This window comes from Crotalus tigris, unplaced genomic scaffold (assembly GCF_016545835.1).
Source record: "Crotalus tigris isolate CLP2741 ecotype Arizona unplaced genomic scaffold, ASM1654583v1 scf7180000019405.536791, whole genome shotgun sequence".
In the NCBI taxonomy this organism is placed as follows: domain Eukaryota; kingdom Metazoa; phylum Chordata; class Lepidosauria; order Squamata; family Viperidae; genus Crotalus; species Crotalus tigris.
Genome location: NW_024097522.1, coordinates 158,448 through 174,028, shown reverse-complemented (window position 1 = coordinate 174,028; position 15,581 = coordinate 158,448). Strand labels below are relative to the sequence as shown.

At 48.7% G+C, this 15,581-nt stretch overlaps 1 protein-coding gene across 2 annotated transcripts in view; it reads left to right on the top strand.

Annotated features, from left to right (window-relative positions):
* Nucleotides 1-15,581, top strand: part of ULK2 (unc-51 like autophagy activating kinase 2) — a 168,171-nt gene that overhangs the window by 133,862 nt on the left and 18,728 nt on the right. For both annotated transcript variants that reach the window (XR_005558995.1, XM_039362237.1), the window contains exons 20-23: nt 4,270-4,382; nt 6,451-6,603; nt 11,762-11,952; nt 14,925-15,103. Coding sequence is in view for 1 of the 2 variants with exons in the window: in XM_039362237.1 (XP_039218171.1) it covers nt 4,270-4,382; nt 6,451-6,603; nt 11,762-11,952; nt 14,925-15,103 (636 nt within the window). In the remaining variant the exon portion in view is untranslated. The remainder of the gene's footprint in view (nt 1-4,269; nt 4,383-6,450; nt 6,604-11,761; nt 11,953-14,924; nt 15,104-15,581) is intronic.

Below are 15,581 nucleotides of genomic sequence, written 5' to 3'. Positions count from 1 at the left end.
CAACCGGCGGCGCTCTTCCTCCTGTCCGAGGTTTTCATTGTTGTGAGCATTTCTATTGAGGATTGGCAGCGGAGGTGGGGAGGGGGGTGTTTGGTTTTTATCCCCCCCATCTGCTGGGTGGTTGCAGCAGGTTTTGGTCACTTCACATGACCCTGGGACACTGTGACCATCATAAATACGAATCAGTTGCCAAGCCTCTGAATGTAAATCACAAGACCTTGGAGAGGCTGCAACATTCCAGCTGATCGGCGCTTCTTCTGGGCTCAGCAGAAGCACCAGGATCAGCGCTGAGCTCCATCTGGATCCTGGCGCTGATCCTGGCGCTTCCGCTGAGCCCTGACAGCCCCGAAGAAGCGCCGATCAGCTGGAAAGCAGCACTGATCCTGGTGCTTCCGCTGAGCCCTGACAGCCCTGCAGCTCCAGCCGTCTCTCGCTCAGGCTTGTGCGGTGCTGCCACCGGTTCAGTTCATTCCCCTCCCCCGCTACCCACTTTTCTAGGAGGGTCGCGTACCACCTGCCAGGTGCCAATGTACCACAGGTGGTACCTGTACCACTGGTTGAAAAGCCCTGGCTTAACATCTAAGCCCTGTTCTAGACATAATACAGGAAGCCCTCTCAACCTACGACCGTAATGGAGTCTGCTTGTGTGTCATCAGAGTCTTTTTATTTTATTTTATTTTTTTTTTGGAAAATATTTTATTAGGTTTTATAGAGGGGGAAGGGAGGGTCAACATAGGTAGTGGGATTCGGGGTAGGGTTCGAGGAAAAGGTTGGGGTAGGGGTAATTACAACAATGGGGTTACCCCCCCAAAAAAACATTTCACACTTTAGCAAGCTGGCTCAGGAATTCTGGGAGTTGAAGTCCACGAGTCATAAAAGAGCCAAGGTTCCCCACCCCTGGCCTAGATCAGTAGTAGGCAACCTTGGCTCTTTTATGACTCGTGGACTTCAACCCAGAATTCCTGAGCCAGCCATGCTGAGGGGAAAGGGAGAGGTTTCCAAGCTGAGCCATGCTGGCTCAGGAATTCTGGGAGTTGAAGTCCACCAGTCATGAATGGGCCATAGTTCCCCCATGCTGGCTCAGGAATTCTGGGAGTTGAAGTCCACCAGTCATGAAGGGGGCCATAGTTTCCCCCATGCTGGCTCAGGAATTCTGGGAGTTGAAGTCCGCAAGTCATGAAGGGGCCATAGTTCCCCCATGCTGGCTCAGGAATTCTGGGAGTTGAAGTCCGCAAGTCATGAAGGGGCCATAGTTCCCCCATGCTGGCTCAGGAATTCTGGGAGTTGAAGTCCACCAGTCATGAAGGGGGCCATAGTTTCCCCCATGCTGGCTCAGGAATTCTGGGAGTTGAAGTCCACGAGTCATAAAAGAGCCAAGGTTGCCTACCCCTGGCCTACACCAACAATAAACCCTAGTATCCTAAAAGTAAGCCCAATTTTGGGGCGAGGCACACACCTAAAAAAACCAAGCTGGGGTGGGGGGTGGGTGGAGCTGTCACACCTGCCTCGCATCTGCTTTCCTTGCAGCAAGGCCTCTCTTCACCGGCCCACTTCTTCTGAGGCCTCTTCTGCAGTCAGGCCTGCATTTCGCAGTCATAGGGCTTTCCTGAAGACCTCTGCAGCCAAGAGCCGAGCTATAGATTCAATCCATAGCTTGGTTCTGCAAGATCTTGGAAGCCGAGCACCAAGCTATGGATTGAATCCATAGCTCGGTACTCAGCTGCTTAGGCCTTCTGGAAAGGCCTAACTGCAAAATGCAGGCCCGAATGCAGGTGCAGAACTTCGGCCCCCAAAAAAGTGGACCGGCTGGGTGGGGCTGTCGATGCTGGAGGTGAGGTAAGACCTACTCAGGAAAAAAAGACTTGGTGCCTCTATTGGAAGCAAAATAAATAAAAATATTAAGAGCTGAGGTGGCGCAGCAGTTAGAGTGAAGTACTGCAGGCCACTTTAGCTGACTGTGTTCAGCAGGTCAGCGGTTCAAATCTCACCGGCTCAAGGTTGACTCAGCCTTCCATCCTTCCGGGGTAGGTAAAATGAGGACCCAGATTGTTGGGGGCAATGTAAATATATATATACATTGCTTACTGGTGTACACCGCTTAGAGAGTGCTTGCACTTAAAGCGGTATATAAGTCTCATAAATAAATAATAAATAAATAAAATAAGACCCGGTCTTATTTTGGGGTAAACAACGGTAGATGTGAGGTACACATCAGGTCCACACGTGAAGGTCCAATTCAACGAATGTATTGCCCCAAAGCCTGTGCATAGGAGTATTTTCAACTAACCATTAGCCTTTGGTAGGAGTCAGATACGGGTCAACGGAATTTAAGGGTGGGGATTGGACTTTGTGACTATGTAGTAGGGATTCTAGACCAGGGCTTTTCAACCAGTGGTACGGGTACCACCTGTGGTCCATTGGCACCTGGCAGGTGGTACACGACCATCCCAGAAAAGTGGTAGTGGGGGAAGGGAATGAGCTAAACCGGTGGCAGCACCGCACAAGCCTGAGCGAGAGACGGCTGGAGCTGCAGGGCTGTCAGGGCTCAGCGGAAGCGCCAGGATCAGTGCCGCTTTCCAGCTGATTGGTGCTTCTTCGGGGCTGTCAGGGCTCAGCAGAAGCGCCAGGATCAGCGCCAGGCTCCAGCTGGAACTCGGCGCTGATCCTGGTACTTCTTCTGAGCCCAGAAGAAGTGCCGATCAGCTGGAATGTTGAAGCCTCTCCAGGGTCTTGTGATTTACACTCAGATGCTTGGCAACCGATTCATATTTATGACGGTCACAGTGTCCCAGGGTCATGTGAAGTGACCAAAACCTGCTGCAACCACCCAGCAGATGGGGGGGGGAATAAAAACCAAACACCCCACCACCCCACCCCCACTGCCAATCCTCTTACTGTTGTAAGTCGAGGACTACCTGTATTTTATCACTTTTTCCCTTTTGCGGGGGGTCATTGTTTTTGCCACCTTGCTAGGCGACTGGTGGTACTCCGATGTTGCCATATCCTAAAAGTGGTACAATGGGTGAAAAGGTTGAAAAGCCCTGTTCTTGACCAGGAGTAGGCTACCTTGCCTCTATGACTTGTGGACTTCAACTCCCAGAATTCCTGAGCCAGCCACGCTGAGGGGAAATGGAGAGGTTTCCATACTGAGCCATGCTGGCTCAGGAATTCTGGGAGTTGAAGTCCACGAATCATCAAAGAGCCAAGGTTGCCTACCCCTGCCCTAGACTGATGCCTCTTTTAAGTCTGCCTCCAGCTTCTGCCACTCCTTCTCCTACAGTAGCCTAACTACAGGGTTATCGGGGTCTTTGCCATCTGGAGAACCTCAATTTTCTGGGAGGTTTTCTTTTTAGAGAAGACAGAGGCAGTAAACCAGGGATCTCTAACCTTCGAAACTTTTACGACTTGTGGACTTCGTCCCAGAATTCCACAAGTCTCAAAAGTTGCCAAGTTTGGAGACCCCTGCTCTAGATCAGTGGTTCTCAACCTTTTTAATGCCGTGACCCCCAAACGGTCGTAAGTCGAGGACTACCCAACCGGTCGTAAGTCGAGGACTACCCAACCGGTCGTAAGTCGAGGACTACCCAACCGGTCGTAAGTTGAGGACTACCCAACCGGTCGTAAGTCGAGGACTTTCCTTGCCCGGGAGAGCCGCGCATGCGTGGTGCCGCCCCCTGCGCCAGCCGAGGCGTAGCTGGCAAGGGGCAGAGATGGCGCAGGCTGATCACCGGCTGGGCCACCAGCTGGCCCAGCCCAAGGGAGGTAAGGCACCCGCCGGGCCCCACATGCGCCAGCAACCCTCCCTGCGCCCGCCACCCTCCCACCTCCCACTCCTGGCCCTCTTTTACTTACATTTTTAGTAGTTGCTCAGCAGGGAGGGGTGGAAACTTCCAGACAGCTCGCCTTCGCTGCAGACAACTTGCAGCACCGTTTGCAGAATGGGACTTTTGGCGGGCTCAGCAGGGCAGAGACAGCCTGGACAATTCCTATTGGCTTTTGAAAGCCAATAGAATTAGACTCTATTCAAGAGAGTCTCTTCTATTGGCTTTCAAAAGCCAATAGAATAAGAGGGAGTAGCACAGCTAAGGAAAAGGGGGGGGGGGGGAAATGGCGGACTGCGTTGTTTGGCGACCCCCGTGAAATGGTCATTCGACCCCAAATGGGGTCCCGACCCGCAGGTTGAGAACCACTGTTCTAGACACTCACATCTCCAACTCGGAACCCACCCAGCCAGCCCTTTCCTGACCATATCCTTTATTCCTTGCGCAGGTCCGTAAGCACCAGCAAGCTGTCAGACCCACCAGCAAAGACTACCCTTAGCAGCCAGCTCTACCAGGGCAGCAGCACTGACAGCCTTAATACCGAACGGCCCATGGACACAGGTAAGCTGATGGGTGGGGCAGAGGGGTGCAAGTTGTTTTGCACACCTGCCTGCCACGGGGAAGAGGGATGTTCATAAGATACCTCATGTCCGGTTCCAGAAACTCAGGAATCAGGTGGATCAAATGAGGACGGCAGAAAAAAAGATGATTAGGGGACTGGAGGCTAAAACATATAAGGAACGGTTGCTGGAATTGGGGATGTCTAGTTTAATGAAGAGAAGGACGAGGGGGGGCATGATAGCAGTCTTCCAGTATCTCAGGGGTTGCCCTAAAGAAGAGGGAGTCAAGCTATTCTCCACAGCGCCTGAAGGCAGGACAAGAAGCAACAGATGGAAACTCATCAGGGTGAGAAGCAACCTAAAACTAAGGAGAAACTTCTTGACAATGAGAACAATTAACCAGTGGAACAACCTGCTACCAGAAGCGGTGATTGCTCCAACCCTGGAAGTTTTTAAGAAGGGACTGGACAGCCATTTTTCTGAAATAGTATAGGGTTCCCCACCTGAGCAGGGAGTTGGACTAGATGATCTCCAAGGTCCCTTCCAACTTTATTAGTATTTTATTATTGTTATTGTTGTTGTTGTTATTATTATTATTAAAAAGATGATTGACAGTTCCCTCCTTCCTATCCAGGACACAGCCTATAAGCGTCGTTTGAGCAGGGTCCATAGGATTGTTTGGGATGTTACACTTCCTCTCCATGACCTCTTTTTCTTGTTACCTTCTGGGGGGGGGGGGCTTCGTGGTATCCGAAGGAGAACATCCAGATTCAGTCGCAGTTTTGTTCCATATGGCATCGCCTTTGTGAACTCTCAAGCTTCCTCTTTCTGCTATGTATTCAAGATGGACAGTGATTAATATTTATATGTAAGGGTGTAGGTATTTACATCTGTGGTATATAGCATGTTTATAATAATAAAGTTGGAAGGGACCTTGGAGGTCATCTAGTCCAACCCCCTGCTCAGGCAGGAAACTCTATACCATTTCAGACAAACGGCTGTCCAGTCTCTTCTTAAAAACTTCCAGTGTTGGAGCATTCACCGCTTCTGGAGGCAGGTTGTTAATAATAATAATAATGTTGGAAGGGACCTTGGAGGTCATCTAGTCCAACCCCCTGCTCAGTCAGCAAGCCCTGTACCATTTCAGACAAAACGGCTGTCCAGTCTCTTCTTAAAGACTTCCAATGTTGGAGCATTCACAGCATTCTGGAGGCAGGATGTTCCACTGGTTAATCGTTCTCGCTGTCAGGAAGTTTCTCCTTAGTTCTATATTGGGGAACTCTGCTATAGAGGATGAATCGATAAGATGTGCTCTTGAGAAAGGACTAAAATTCTGGCTTGTAGCCGTTTGTTCTCTCTGATAGCCTAGATCAGTGTTTGTCAACCTTGGCGGCTTAAAAGTGGGTAGAGTTCAACTCCCAGAATTCCACACCTAGCAATGGAATGGAAGCCCACCCATCTTAAAGCATGCCGGCTGGGGAATTCTGGGAATGGAAGTCCACCCTTCTTAAAGCATGCTGGCTAGGGAATTCTGGGAGTGGAAGTCCCGCCATCTTAGAGCAGGCTGGCTGGGGAATTCTGGGAGGGGAAGCACACCCCTCTTAAAGCATGCTGGCTGGGGGATTCTGGGAGTGGAAGTCCCCCCCTCTTAAAGCATGCTGGCTGGGGGATTCTCGGAGGGGAAGCACACCCATTTTAAAGCATGCTGGCTGGGGGATTCTGGGAGTGAGTCCACCCCTCTTAAAGCATGCTGGCTGGGGGATTCTGGGAGTGGAAGTCCACCCCTCTTAAAGCATGCTGGCTAGGGGATTCTGGGAGTGGAAGTCCACCCATTTTAAAGCATGCTGGCTGGGGGATTCTGGGAGGGGAAGCACACCCCTCTTAAAGCATGCTGGCTGGGGAATTCTGGGAGTGCAAGCCCACCTCTCTTAAAGCATGCTGGCTGGGGAATTCTGGGAGTGCAAGCCCACCCCTCTTAAAGCTGCCACGGTCGAGAAACACTGCCCTACATTCATCCTGCATATATCAGCTTCTCCCGAGATCTAACCCGCTTCATTTTTCCTCCCCAGCTCCCCCGGGGGCCTGTGGCACTACCGGAGGACCTCCATCCATGCCAGTTGGAGCCAGTTCCAGGGCAGTGATGTTCACTGTGGGATCCCCTCCGAACAGCGCCACCCCTCCCACGTGCACCCACATGGTTCTGCGAGCTCGGACAATGTCAGGTGAGGAAGTGACGCCTTCCGGGTCAAAGGGGGGGGGGTCCTTGAGCAGATTCCGACTGGACAGCCACCAGGCGGGGACCGATTCTGAGGCAGCCATCTCCAAGGGAGCCCCTGGTCTCCAAGGCGCCTGAAGCTACAGAAGAAGGATGTCTATGGGAGATTCTCAGTCATCCAGGGCATGGTGGTCTCCCAAACGTGCTTCTCAAAAGGCAAGTGGGCTTTCTCGTTGTTGTTGTTTTTCCTTGAAAACGACACATGAGCACAAACCAAATGGCAAGAAAAACCAAATGTACAGGTATAGTATAGGGGGTACCTTGCTCAATAGTAGTAACTGTGAGAGGAACCTTGAAGTCCTAGTGGAGAATCATGTAAATATGAGCCAGCCGTGTGCTGCAGCTGCCAAAAAGGCCAACACAGAGCTAGGCTGCATTAACAGAGGGAGAGAATCAAGATCACGTGAAGTGTTAATACCACTTTACAAGGCCTTGGTAAGGCCACACTTGGAATACGGCGTCCAGTTTTGGTCACTACGGTGTCAAAAAGAACTTGAGACTCTAGAAAAGAGTGCAGAGAAGAGCAACAAAGATGATCAGGGGACTGGAGGCTAAAACATATAAGGACGGTTGCTGGAATTGGGTCTGTTTAGTTTAATGAAGTTTAAAACTATGTCTAGTTTAATGAAGAGAAGGACGAGGGGGGACAGGATAGCAGCCTTCCAATATCTCAGGGGCTGCCCCAAAGAAGAGGGAGTCAAGCTATTCTCCAAAGCGCCTGAAGGCAGGACAAGAAGCAACGGATGGAAACTAACCAAGGAGAGAACCAACCTGGAACTAAGGAGAAATTTCCAGACAGTGAGAACAATTAACCAGTGGAACAACCTGCCTCCAGAAGCGGTGAATGCTCCATCACTGGAGGTTTTTAAGAAGAGATTGGACAGCCATTTGTCTGAAATGGTATACGGCAGAGGTAGGCAACCTCGGCTCTTTTATGACTCATGGACTTCAACTCCCAGAATTCCTCAGCCAGCTATGCTGACTCAGGAATTCTGGGAGTTGAAGTCCATGAGTCATAAAAGCTGAGGTTGCCTACCCCTCGTATAGGGTTTCCTGCCTGAGCAGAGGGTTGGACTAGATGACCTCCAAGGTCCTTTCCAACTTTATTATTATCATCATCATTATTATTATTACCCATCTGGACAAGATCCAGAGATCCATCTGCTTCTGAAAGGCAAAGGTTTCTTGAAGACAGCAAAGTCCACATTCTGGCCAGAGAGGAACAGTGGGTTTGAAAGAAGGATAAAAGAAATCAGCCCATTAGACTCGAGCTGGAAGGGACCCTGGAGGTCTTCTAGTCCAGCCCCCTGCTCAAGCAGGAGACCCTGTACGATTTCAGACCAGTTGGGTGTCCAGCCTCCTCTTCAAAACCTCCAGGGGTGGAGGCACCCACAACTTCTAGTGGCAAGCTCTTCCACTGTTGAATTATACTCACTGTTAGGAAGTTTCTTCTTCATTCCAGCTTCTCCTTGATTAGTTTCCATCTGTTGCTTCTTGTCCTGCCTTCAGGGGCTTTGGGAAATAAATGTATCCCCTCCTCTTTGTGGCGGCCGCTCAAATACTGGGAGACTGCTATCATGTCCCCCTCCCCTATATCTTCTTTTCTCTAGGCTGGCCAAACCCGAATCCTGCGACCGTTCTTCATAATGTTTTTGCCTACAGGCCTTTAATCCTCTCAGTTGCCCTTCTCTGCATTTTTTTCCCAAAGCCTCAACATCTTTTTTTTGTAGTGTGGTGACCAAAACTGCATGCGGTATTCCAGGTGTGTTAAAATTCCATCTGTGTTAAAACTGAACAGCCCCTTGCTCAGTATAGGTTATAACAGTGGTTCTCAACCTTTTTAATGCCGCGACCCCCCAACCGGTCGTAAGTCGAGGACTACTCAACCGGTTATAAGTCGAGGACTATTCAACCGGTGCAGCACTGTTTGCAGAAGCGGACTTTTGGCGGGCTCAGCAGGGCAGAGACAGCCTGGACCATTCCTATTGGCTTTTGAAAGCCAATAGAATTAGACTCTATTCAAGAGAGTCTCTTCTATTGGCTTTCAAAAGCCAATAGAATAAGAGGGAGTAGCACAGCTAAGGAAAAGGAGAAAAAAATGGCGGACTGCGTTGTTTGGCAACCCCCGTGAAATGGTCATTCAACCCCAAATGGGGTCCTGACCCACAGGTTGAGAACCACTGGGTTATAATAATAAAGTTGGAAGGGACCTTGGAGGTCTTCTAGTCCAACCCCCTTGCTCATTCCTGAGAATGCTCAGGAAGATAAATTTATCTCAACATCTACTTCTGTCCTACTATCACAGCACCATTGAGAGTGTCCTGACATACGGCATTCTTGCATGGTATGGAAGTAGCTCTGTAGTGGACAAAAAAGCTCTACAGAGAATCATTAAAACTGCCCAGAATATTATTGGATTTCAGCTACCAGCCCTGGACGACATCTTTGAATCTCGTTGTTTGAGGGAGTTGTGTAACATTCTCAGGGACTCTTCCCATCCTGCTTACAATCTTTTTGGACTGTTGCCTTCTGGCAGAAGATACAGAATAATTAAAACTCAGACCACACGTTTTCTAAATAATTTTTATCCCAGAGCTATAGTTGCACTCAACAATGAATTAAAGGGCCACCATCAGTGAACTGTTGGACAGTATTACTTGGTCTGTTGTGTGGGTGTTTGGGTGGTCTTAGGGGTGGGAAATTGTGGTGGGTGGGAGTGTGTTTGGGGATTATGTGTGTGGGACCTGGTCTTTGGGTGTCAAGTAAATTTTGTTGTATGTGTACACTGTGTGTGCACATAAAATGACAATAAAGTTTGAAATTTGAAACCCTGTACCATTTCATGTAGAGCCGTGGTTCTCAACCTGTGGGTCGGGACCCCATTTGGGGTCGAACGACCATTTCACGGGGGTCGCCAAACAACGCAGTCCGCCATTTTCCCCCCCTTTTCCTTAGCTGTGCTACTCCCTTTTATTCTATTGGCTTTTGAAATAGAGTCTTGAATAGAGTCTAATTCTATTGGCTTTCAAAAGCCAAGAGGAATTGTCCGGGCTATCTCTGCCCTGCTGAGCCCGTCAAAAGTCCCATTCTGCAAATGGTGCTGCACCAGTTGAGTAGTCCTCGACTTACGACCGGTTGAGTAGTCCTCGACTTACGACCGGTTGGGGGTCGCGGCATTAAAAAGGTTGAGAACCACTGATGTAGAGGCACGTAGAGGCCCTGCAGGGCAGATGCAGTCTTGACTATGGAGTCCGTGATGGTCTCTGAGCTTGGTTGTTTTTTTAGCAGACATTTCATTACCCAACCAAGAGTGGGGGTTTCTCTCTGTTTTTATACAACGGCTACAATAAACAACAGCCTCACTGAAGAACTATTAAAAAGAGGAAAATGTCTCCCATGAACATAGACAGGGCAAGCTGCTAATATATATAAACAGAGCCAAACCCCATCCCTTCAAGCATTGATGATGTTACCTAATTGGGTAACGAAACGTCTGCAAGAAAACCACCCAGGACCCCACAGTCTTCCTCCTCCTCCTCTCTTCTATCCCTGATGATGTTACCCAGCTGGGTCATGAAACGTCTGCAAGAAAACCACCCAGCTCAGAGAGCACCAAGGACCCCCACAGTCCTCCTCCTCCTCTTCCTTCTCCTCCCTTCTAGCACTGATGACGCTACCTAGCTGGGTCATGAAATGTCTGCAAGAAAATGACCAAACTCAGAGAGCACCAAGGAGGCCATTGTCGTCGTCGTCCTCCTCCTCCTCCTCCTCCTCCTCCTCTCTGCTAGTACTGATGATGTTACCTAGTTGGGTCAGGAAACATCTGCAGGAAAACCACCCAGCTCAGAGCACCAAGGACCCCCACAGTCCTCCTCCTCCCTTCTAGCACTGATGATGCTGCCTAGCTGGGTCATGAAACGTCTGCAAGAAAACCACCCAGCTCAGAGAGCACCAGGGACCCCACCGTCCTCCTCTTCTTCCTCTCCTGCTCCTTTTTGCTGTTTGTCCTCCTGACTCTCTTTCCCCTCCACTCCACAAACCCCACCTAGCACTAATGATGCTACCTAGCTGGGTCATGAGACGCCTACAAGGAAACCACCAAGCTTAGAGAACACCGAGGACTCCACAGTCCTCCTCCTCCTCCCGTCTAGCACTGATGATGTTACCTAGTTGGGCAATGAAATGTCTGCAAGAACACAACCAAGCTCAGAGAACACCAGGGATCCCACAGTCCTCCTCCTCCTTCCTTCAGCCCCCCACTCCCTTCTAGCACTGATGATGTTCCCTAGTTGGGTCATGAAACATCTGCAAGAAAACCACCCAGTTCAGAGAGCACCAAGGACCCCCACAGTCCTCCTCCCTTCTCTGATGATGCTACCCAGCTGGGTCATGAAACGTCTGCAGGAAAACCATCAAGCTCAGAGAGCACCAAGGACCCCCACAGTCCTCCTCCTCCTCATCTTCCCCCCCTGCAAACCCTACTCCCTTCTAGCACTGATGATGCTACCTAGCTGGGTCATGAAACCACCAAACTCAGCCAGCGGCAAGGACACCCCAGATCAAAACCTGAGCTACAAATATTCTCTTCTGTGGGAAGGCTTTGGACCATAAGAAAGGCTGAGCGCCAAAGAATGGAGGCCTTTGAACTCTGGTGCTGGAGAAGACTCCTGCGAGTCCCCTGGACTGCAAGGCGATCCAACCGGTCAGTCCTAGAGGAGATCAACCCCGACTGCTCTTTAGAAGGCCAGATCCTGAAGTTGAAACTCAAGTATTTTGGCCACCGAATGAGAAAGAAGGACTCACTGGAGAAGAGCCTGATGCTGGGAAAGATGGAGGGCAAGAGAAGAAGGGGACGACAGAGAATGAGGGGGCTGGATGGAGTCCCTGAAGCAGTAGGTGTGAACTTAAATGGACTCCAGAAGATGGCAGAGGACAGGAAGACCTGGAGGAACGTTGTCCATGGAGTCGCAATGGGTCGGACACGACTTCGCAATTAACAACAACAACAATGGGAAGGCTATTGTAAGCTCACGCAGTTCTTTAGAGTGTGTCTCTCCGTGTGTTGTGATGAGTCTTTTTTTTTTTTTCCCCTTCCTGCCTTTTAGTTGGCTCTAACAGCTCGGGAGGCTCCCTCTGTTCTACCAGTGGCCGGGTCCTGATGGGCTCTCCGCCCGGAGTTTATATGGGCTCCTCTCCTCCCGGCGCTGAGCCGGCACCTTGCTTGAAGTACCTGCCGTACGGTGCCTCCCCTCCCAGCTTTGAAGCTCCCGAACTGCCGGAAGAAACTTTGATGGAGGTACGGGGTTGAGAGAGACATTACGGGGCAAGGTTAAGGGGGTACACAAGAGGATCCTCCAATTACACTCATTCGTGAGATTGGTGATAAGAAGGAGGCTGAGAGAGATTAAAAACTTTAATATACTTGGTAGAGATACTTGAAGTGATAATTTGTTGATGTAAAACAAGATTTTGATTATGGTCATTTTAAATGGATAAAGCTTTAAAACAGGTGGAGTAGTAACAGAAATGTAAGCTAGAAATGGAATATATTAAATCTGTTACGTTATTTGTGAGAAATTGAGAGATGATAGTGAATGTATTAAGTTGAGCTGTTTATGTATGTTTTGTACCTTGAATGGTTTGTTTACCCAAACACCACGGTGTGTCTAAACCAGTGGTTCTCAGCCTGTGGGTCGGGACCCCATTTGGGGTCGAACGACCATTCCACGGGGGTCGCCAAACAACGCAGTCCGCCATTTTTTTCCCCCCTTTTCCTTAGCTGGGCTACTCCCTTTTATTCTATTGGCTTTTGAAAGCCAATAGAATAGACTCCCTTGAATAGAGTCTAATTCTATTGGCTTTCCAAAGCCAATAGGAATTGTCCAGGCTGTCTCTGCCCTGCTGAGCCCGCCCAAAGTCCCATTCTGCAAATGGTGCTGCACCAGTTGAGTAGTCCTCGACTTACGACCGGTTGAGTAGTCCTCGACTTACGACCGGTTGGGGGGGGGTCGCGGCATTAAAAAGGTTGAGAACCACTGGTCTAAAGTATTTTATTTGTTAAAATAAAAAAAAACCCAATAAAATATATTTTTTAAAAAAATTACACTCATTCGTTTAATGCAGGGGTAGGCAACCTTGGCTCCTTCATGACTCATGGACTTCAACTCCCAGACTTCCTGACTCCGCCATGCTGACTCAGGAATTCTGGGAGTTGAAGTCCACGAATCATAAAAAAGCCAAGGTTGCCTACCCCTGGTTTAGTATCATAAGAGCCCTGGTGGCGCAGTGGTTAGAATGCAATATTGGAGGCTACTGCTGCTGACTGCCAGTAGTTCGATCCTGACCGGCGCCAGGTTGACTCAGCCTTTCATCCTTCCAAGGTCGGTAAAACAAGGACCCAGATTGTTGGGGGGGCGAGATGCTGACTCTGTAAACCGCTTAAGAGAGCTGTAAAAGGCCCTGTGGAGTGGTATATAAGTGCTATTGCTTGGGAAAGGAAGGAAGGAGAAAGAAAGAAAGAAAGAAAGAAAGAAAGAAAGAAAGAAAGAAAGAAAGAAAGAAAGAAAGAAAGAAAGAAAGAAGGAAGGAAGGAAAGAGAAAGAAAGAAAGAAAGAAAGAAAGAAAGAAAGAAAGAAAGAAAGAAAGAAAGAAAGAAAGACGAGAAGGAAGGGAAACAAGGAGAAGGAAGGAAGCTGTGGTGGCACAGTGGTTAGAATGCAGTATTGCAGGCTACTTCTGCTGACTGCTGGCTGCCAGTAGTTCGATTCTGACCGGTTTAAGGTTAACTCAGCCTTCCGTCCTTCCGAGGTCAGTAAAATGAGGACACAGATTGTTGGGGGCAAATAGAGTGACTGTAAACCACTCAGAGAGGGCTGTAAAGCCCTGTGAAGCAGTATGTAAGCCTAAGTGCTATTGTTATTCTTCCCTCCTTTCTCTCCCTCCCTTTTCCCCTCCCTCCCTCCCTCCCTTCCTTCCCAGGGTGGCGCAGTGGTCAGAATACAGTATTGTAGGCTGACTCTGCCCACTGCCAGCAGTTTGATCTTGACCGGCTCAAGGTTGACTCAGCCTTCCGTCCTTCCGAGGTTGGTCAAATGAGGACCCAGATTGTTGGGGGCAAACAGGCTGACTCTGTAAAGCACTTAGAGAGGTCTGTAAGGCGGTGTATAAGTCTAAGTCAGTGGTTCTCAACCTGTGGGTCGGGACCCCATTTGGGGTCGAACGACCATTTCACGGGGGTCGCCAAACAAGGCTGTCCGTCATTTTTTCCCCCTTTTCTTTGGCCACGCCCCTGGCACCCAGTGATGTATAAGTGGTTGGGGGTCACCACAACATGGGGAACTGTATTATGGGGTCGTGGCATTAGAAAGGTTGAGAACCACTGGTCTAAGTGCTATTGCTAGTGACCGTTTGAAGTTACAACGGCACTGAAAAAAAGTGACTTATACGACCATCCGGCTTCCCCGTTGACTTTCTTGTCAGAAGGTTGCAAAAGGAGATCACGTGGCCCTGGAACACTGCGACCGTCATAAATACGAGTCAGTTGCCAAGCCTCTGAACTTTGGTCACGTGGCCACAGGAACGCTTCAGCGTATAAAAATGGTCATAAGTTGCTTTTTTTTTTCAGTGCTGTTGTAACTTTTTTTTTTTATTATTGAACATTTTTAAATTTTACAAAAAAATTCCCTTCCCCAGACCCTCCCAGCCCACCCCAACCTTCCCCCAATCTTCCCAGAGCTGAATGCAGGCTTAGTTAAAACTTAAAAGAAAAAATTTTAAACACAAATAAACCATAAACAAATTTGGTTACAATCATTAAACAAATTATAAAATACTTTAACACCATTATATATAGAAAGCAGAAAGAGAAAGAGAAAAGAAACAAGAAAAAAGAAAAAAAAAAATAAGAAAGATAGAGAATTTAAAAAAGGATATCAAAATAATATCTTAAACTTTAAATATAAGTTATTCAAAAACTAAATAATATTTTTTTATATCATACTTATATAAAGTATAATATTATACTATTATATTGTATAAAATTTATCCATCTTTTCCATACAAAGAGGTACTTCTCTTGCGATTGATCTTTCAAGAGTGCTGTTGTAACTTTGAACGGTCGCTAAATGAACGGTTGTTTTAAGTCTGCCTCTACTTTATTTGGCCCAAGTGTGATTACACACACACACATACACACACGGAATTTGTCTCGCACAAGGATTGGGTGTTCTTGGTGGCCTGAAAATTTGGCTTTGGCTTGCTTCCCTCCAGAGAGAGCACACCGACACGCTGCGCCACTTGAATTTGATGCTGGCCTTCACGGAGTGCGTGCTGGACCTGACGGCTATTCGCAGTGGCACCCCAGAGCTCTGCAGCTCCGCCGTGTCCCTCTACCAGATCCAGGAGAGCATCGTGGTGGATCAGATCAGCCAGCTGAGCAAAGACTGGGGGTGGGTAATTCCTCAAAACGCCTGGCTCTCGTGGAAATCTCTTCCTGCCCTGGACGGTTCATGTTCCAACTTCTCGCTGTTACCAAAATGGTTTCAAAATATTCAACATTTTATTGATGCTTTTTTTTTATCTTTGTGCAGTTTTTCTTTTTTTTTTTTTTTATGACGTTTCGACGAAGTCTCATTCGTCATCTTCAGGCTGGTGTTTTCGGCTTCGTGCTTCTAGGAGCCATGTGTGATCGTAGCTGTTTCTTCCTTTTAACTGCCAGTGGGGGTATGAACTGATTGGATGAGAGCTTGGCTGTGTTCTGATTGGATGGAGGTGTGTTCTGATTGGTTAGAAGCTTGGCTGTGCTCTGATTGGGTGGGGGGTTGGCTGTGCTCTGATTGGGTGGGGGAGTGTTCTGTTTGGGTGGGGGCTTTGTTGTGCTCAGGTTAGTCTGAGTTGCAGGGGGATGTGAGATGGTGAGCTGCATGG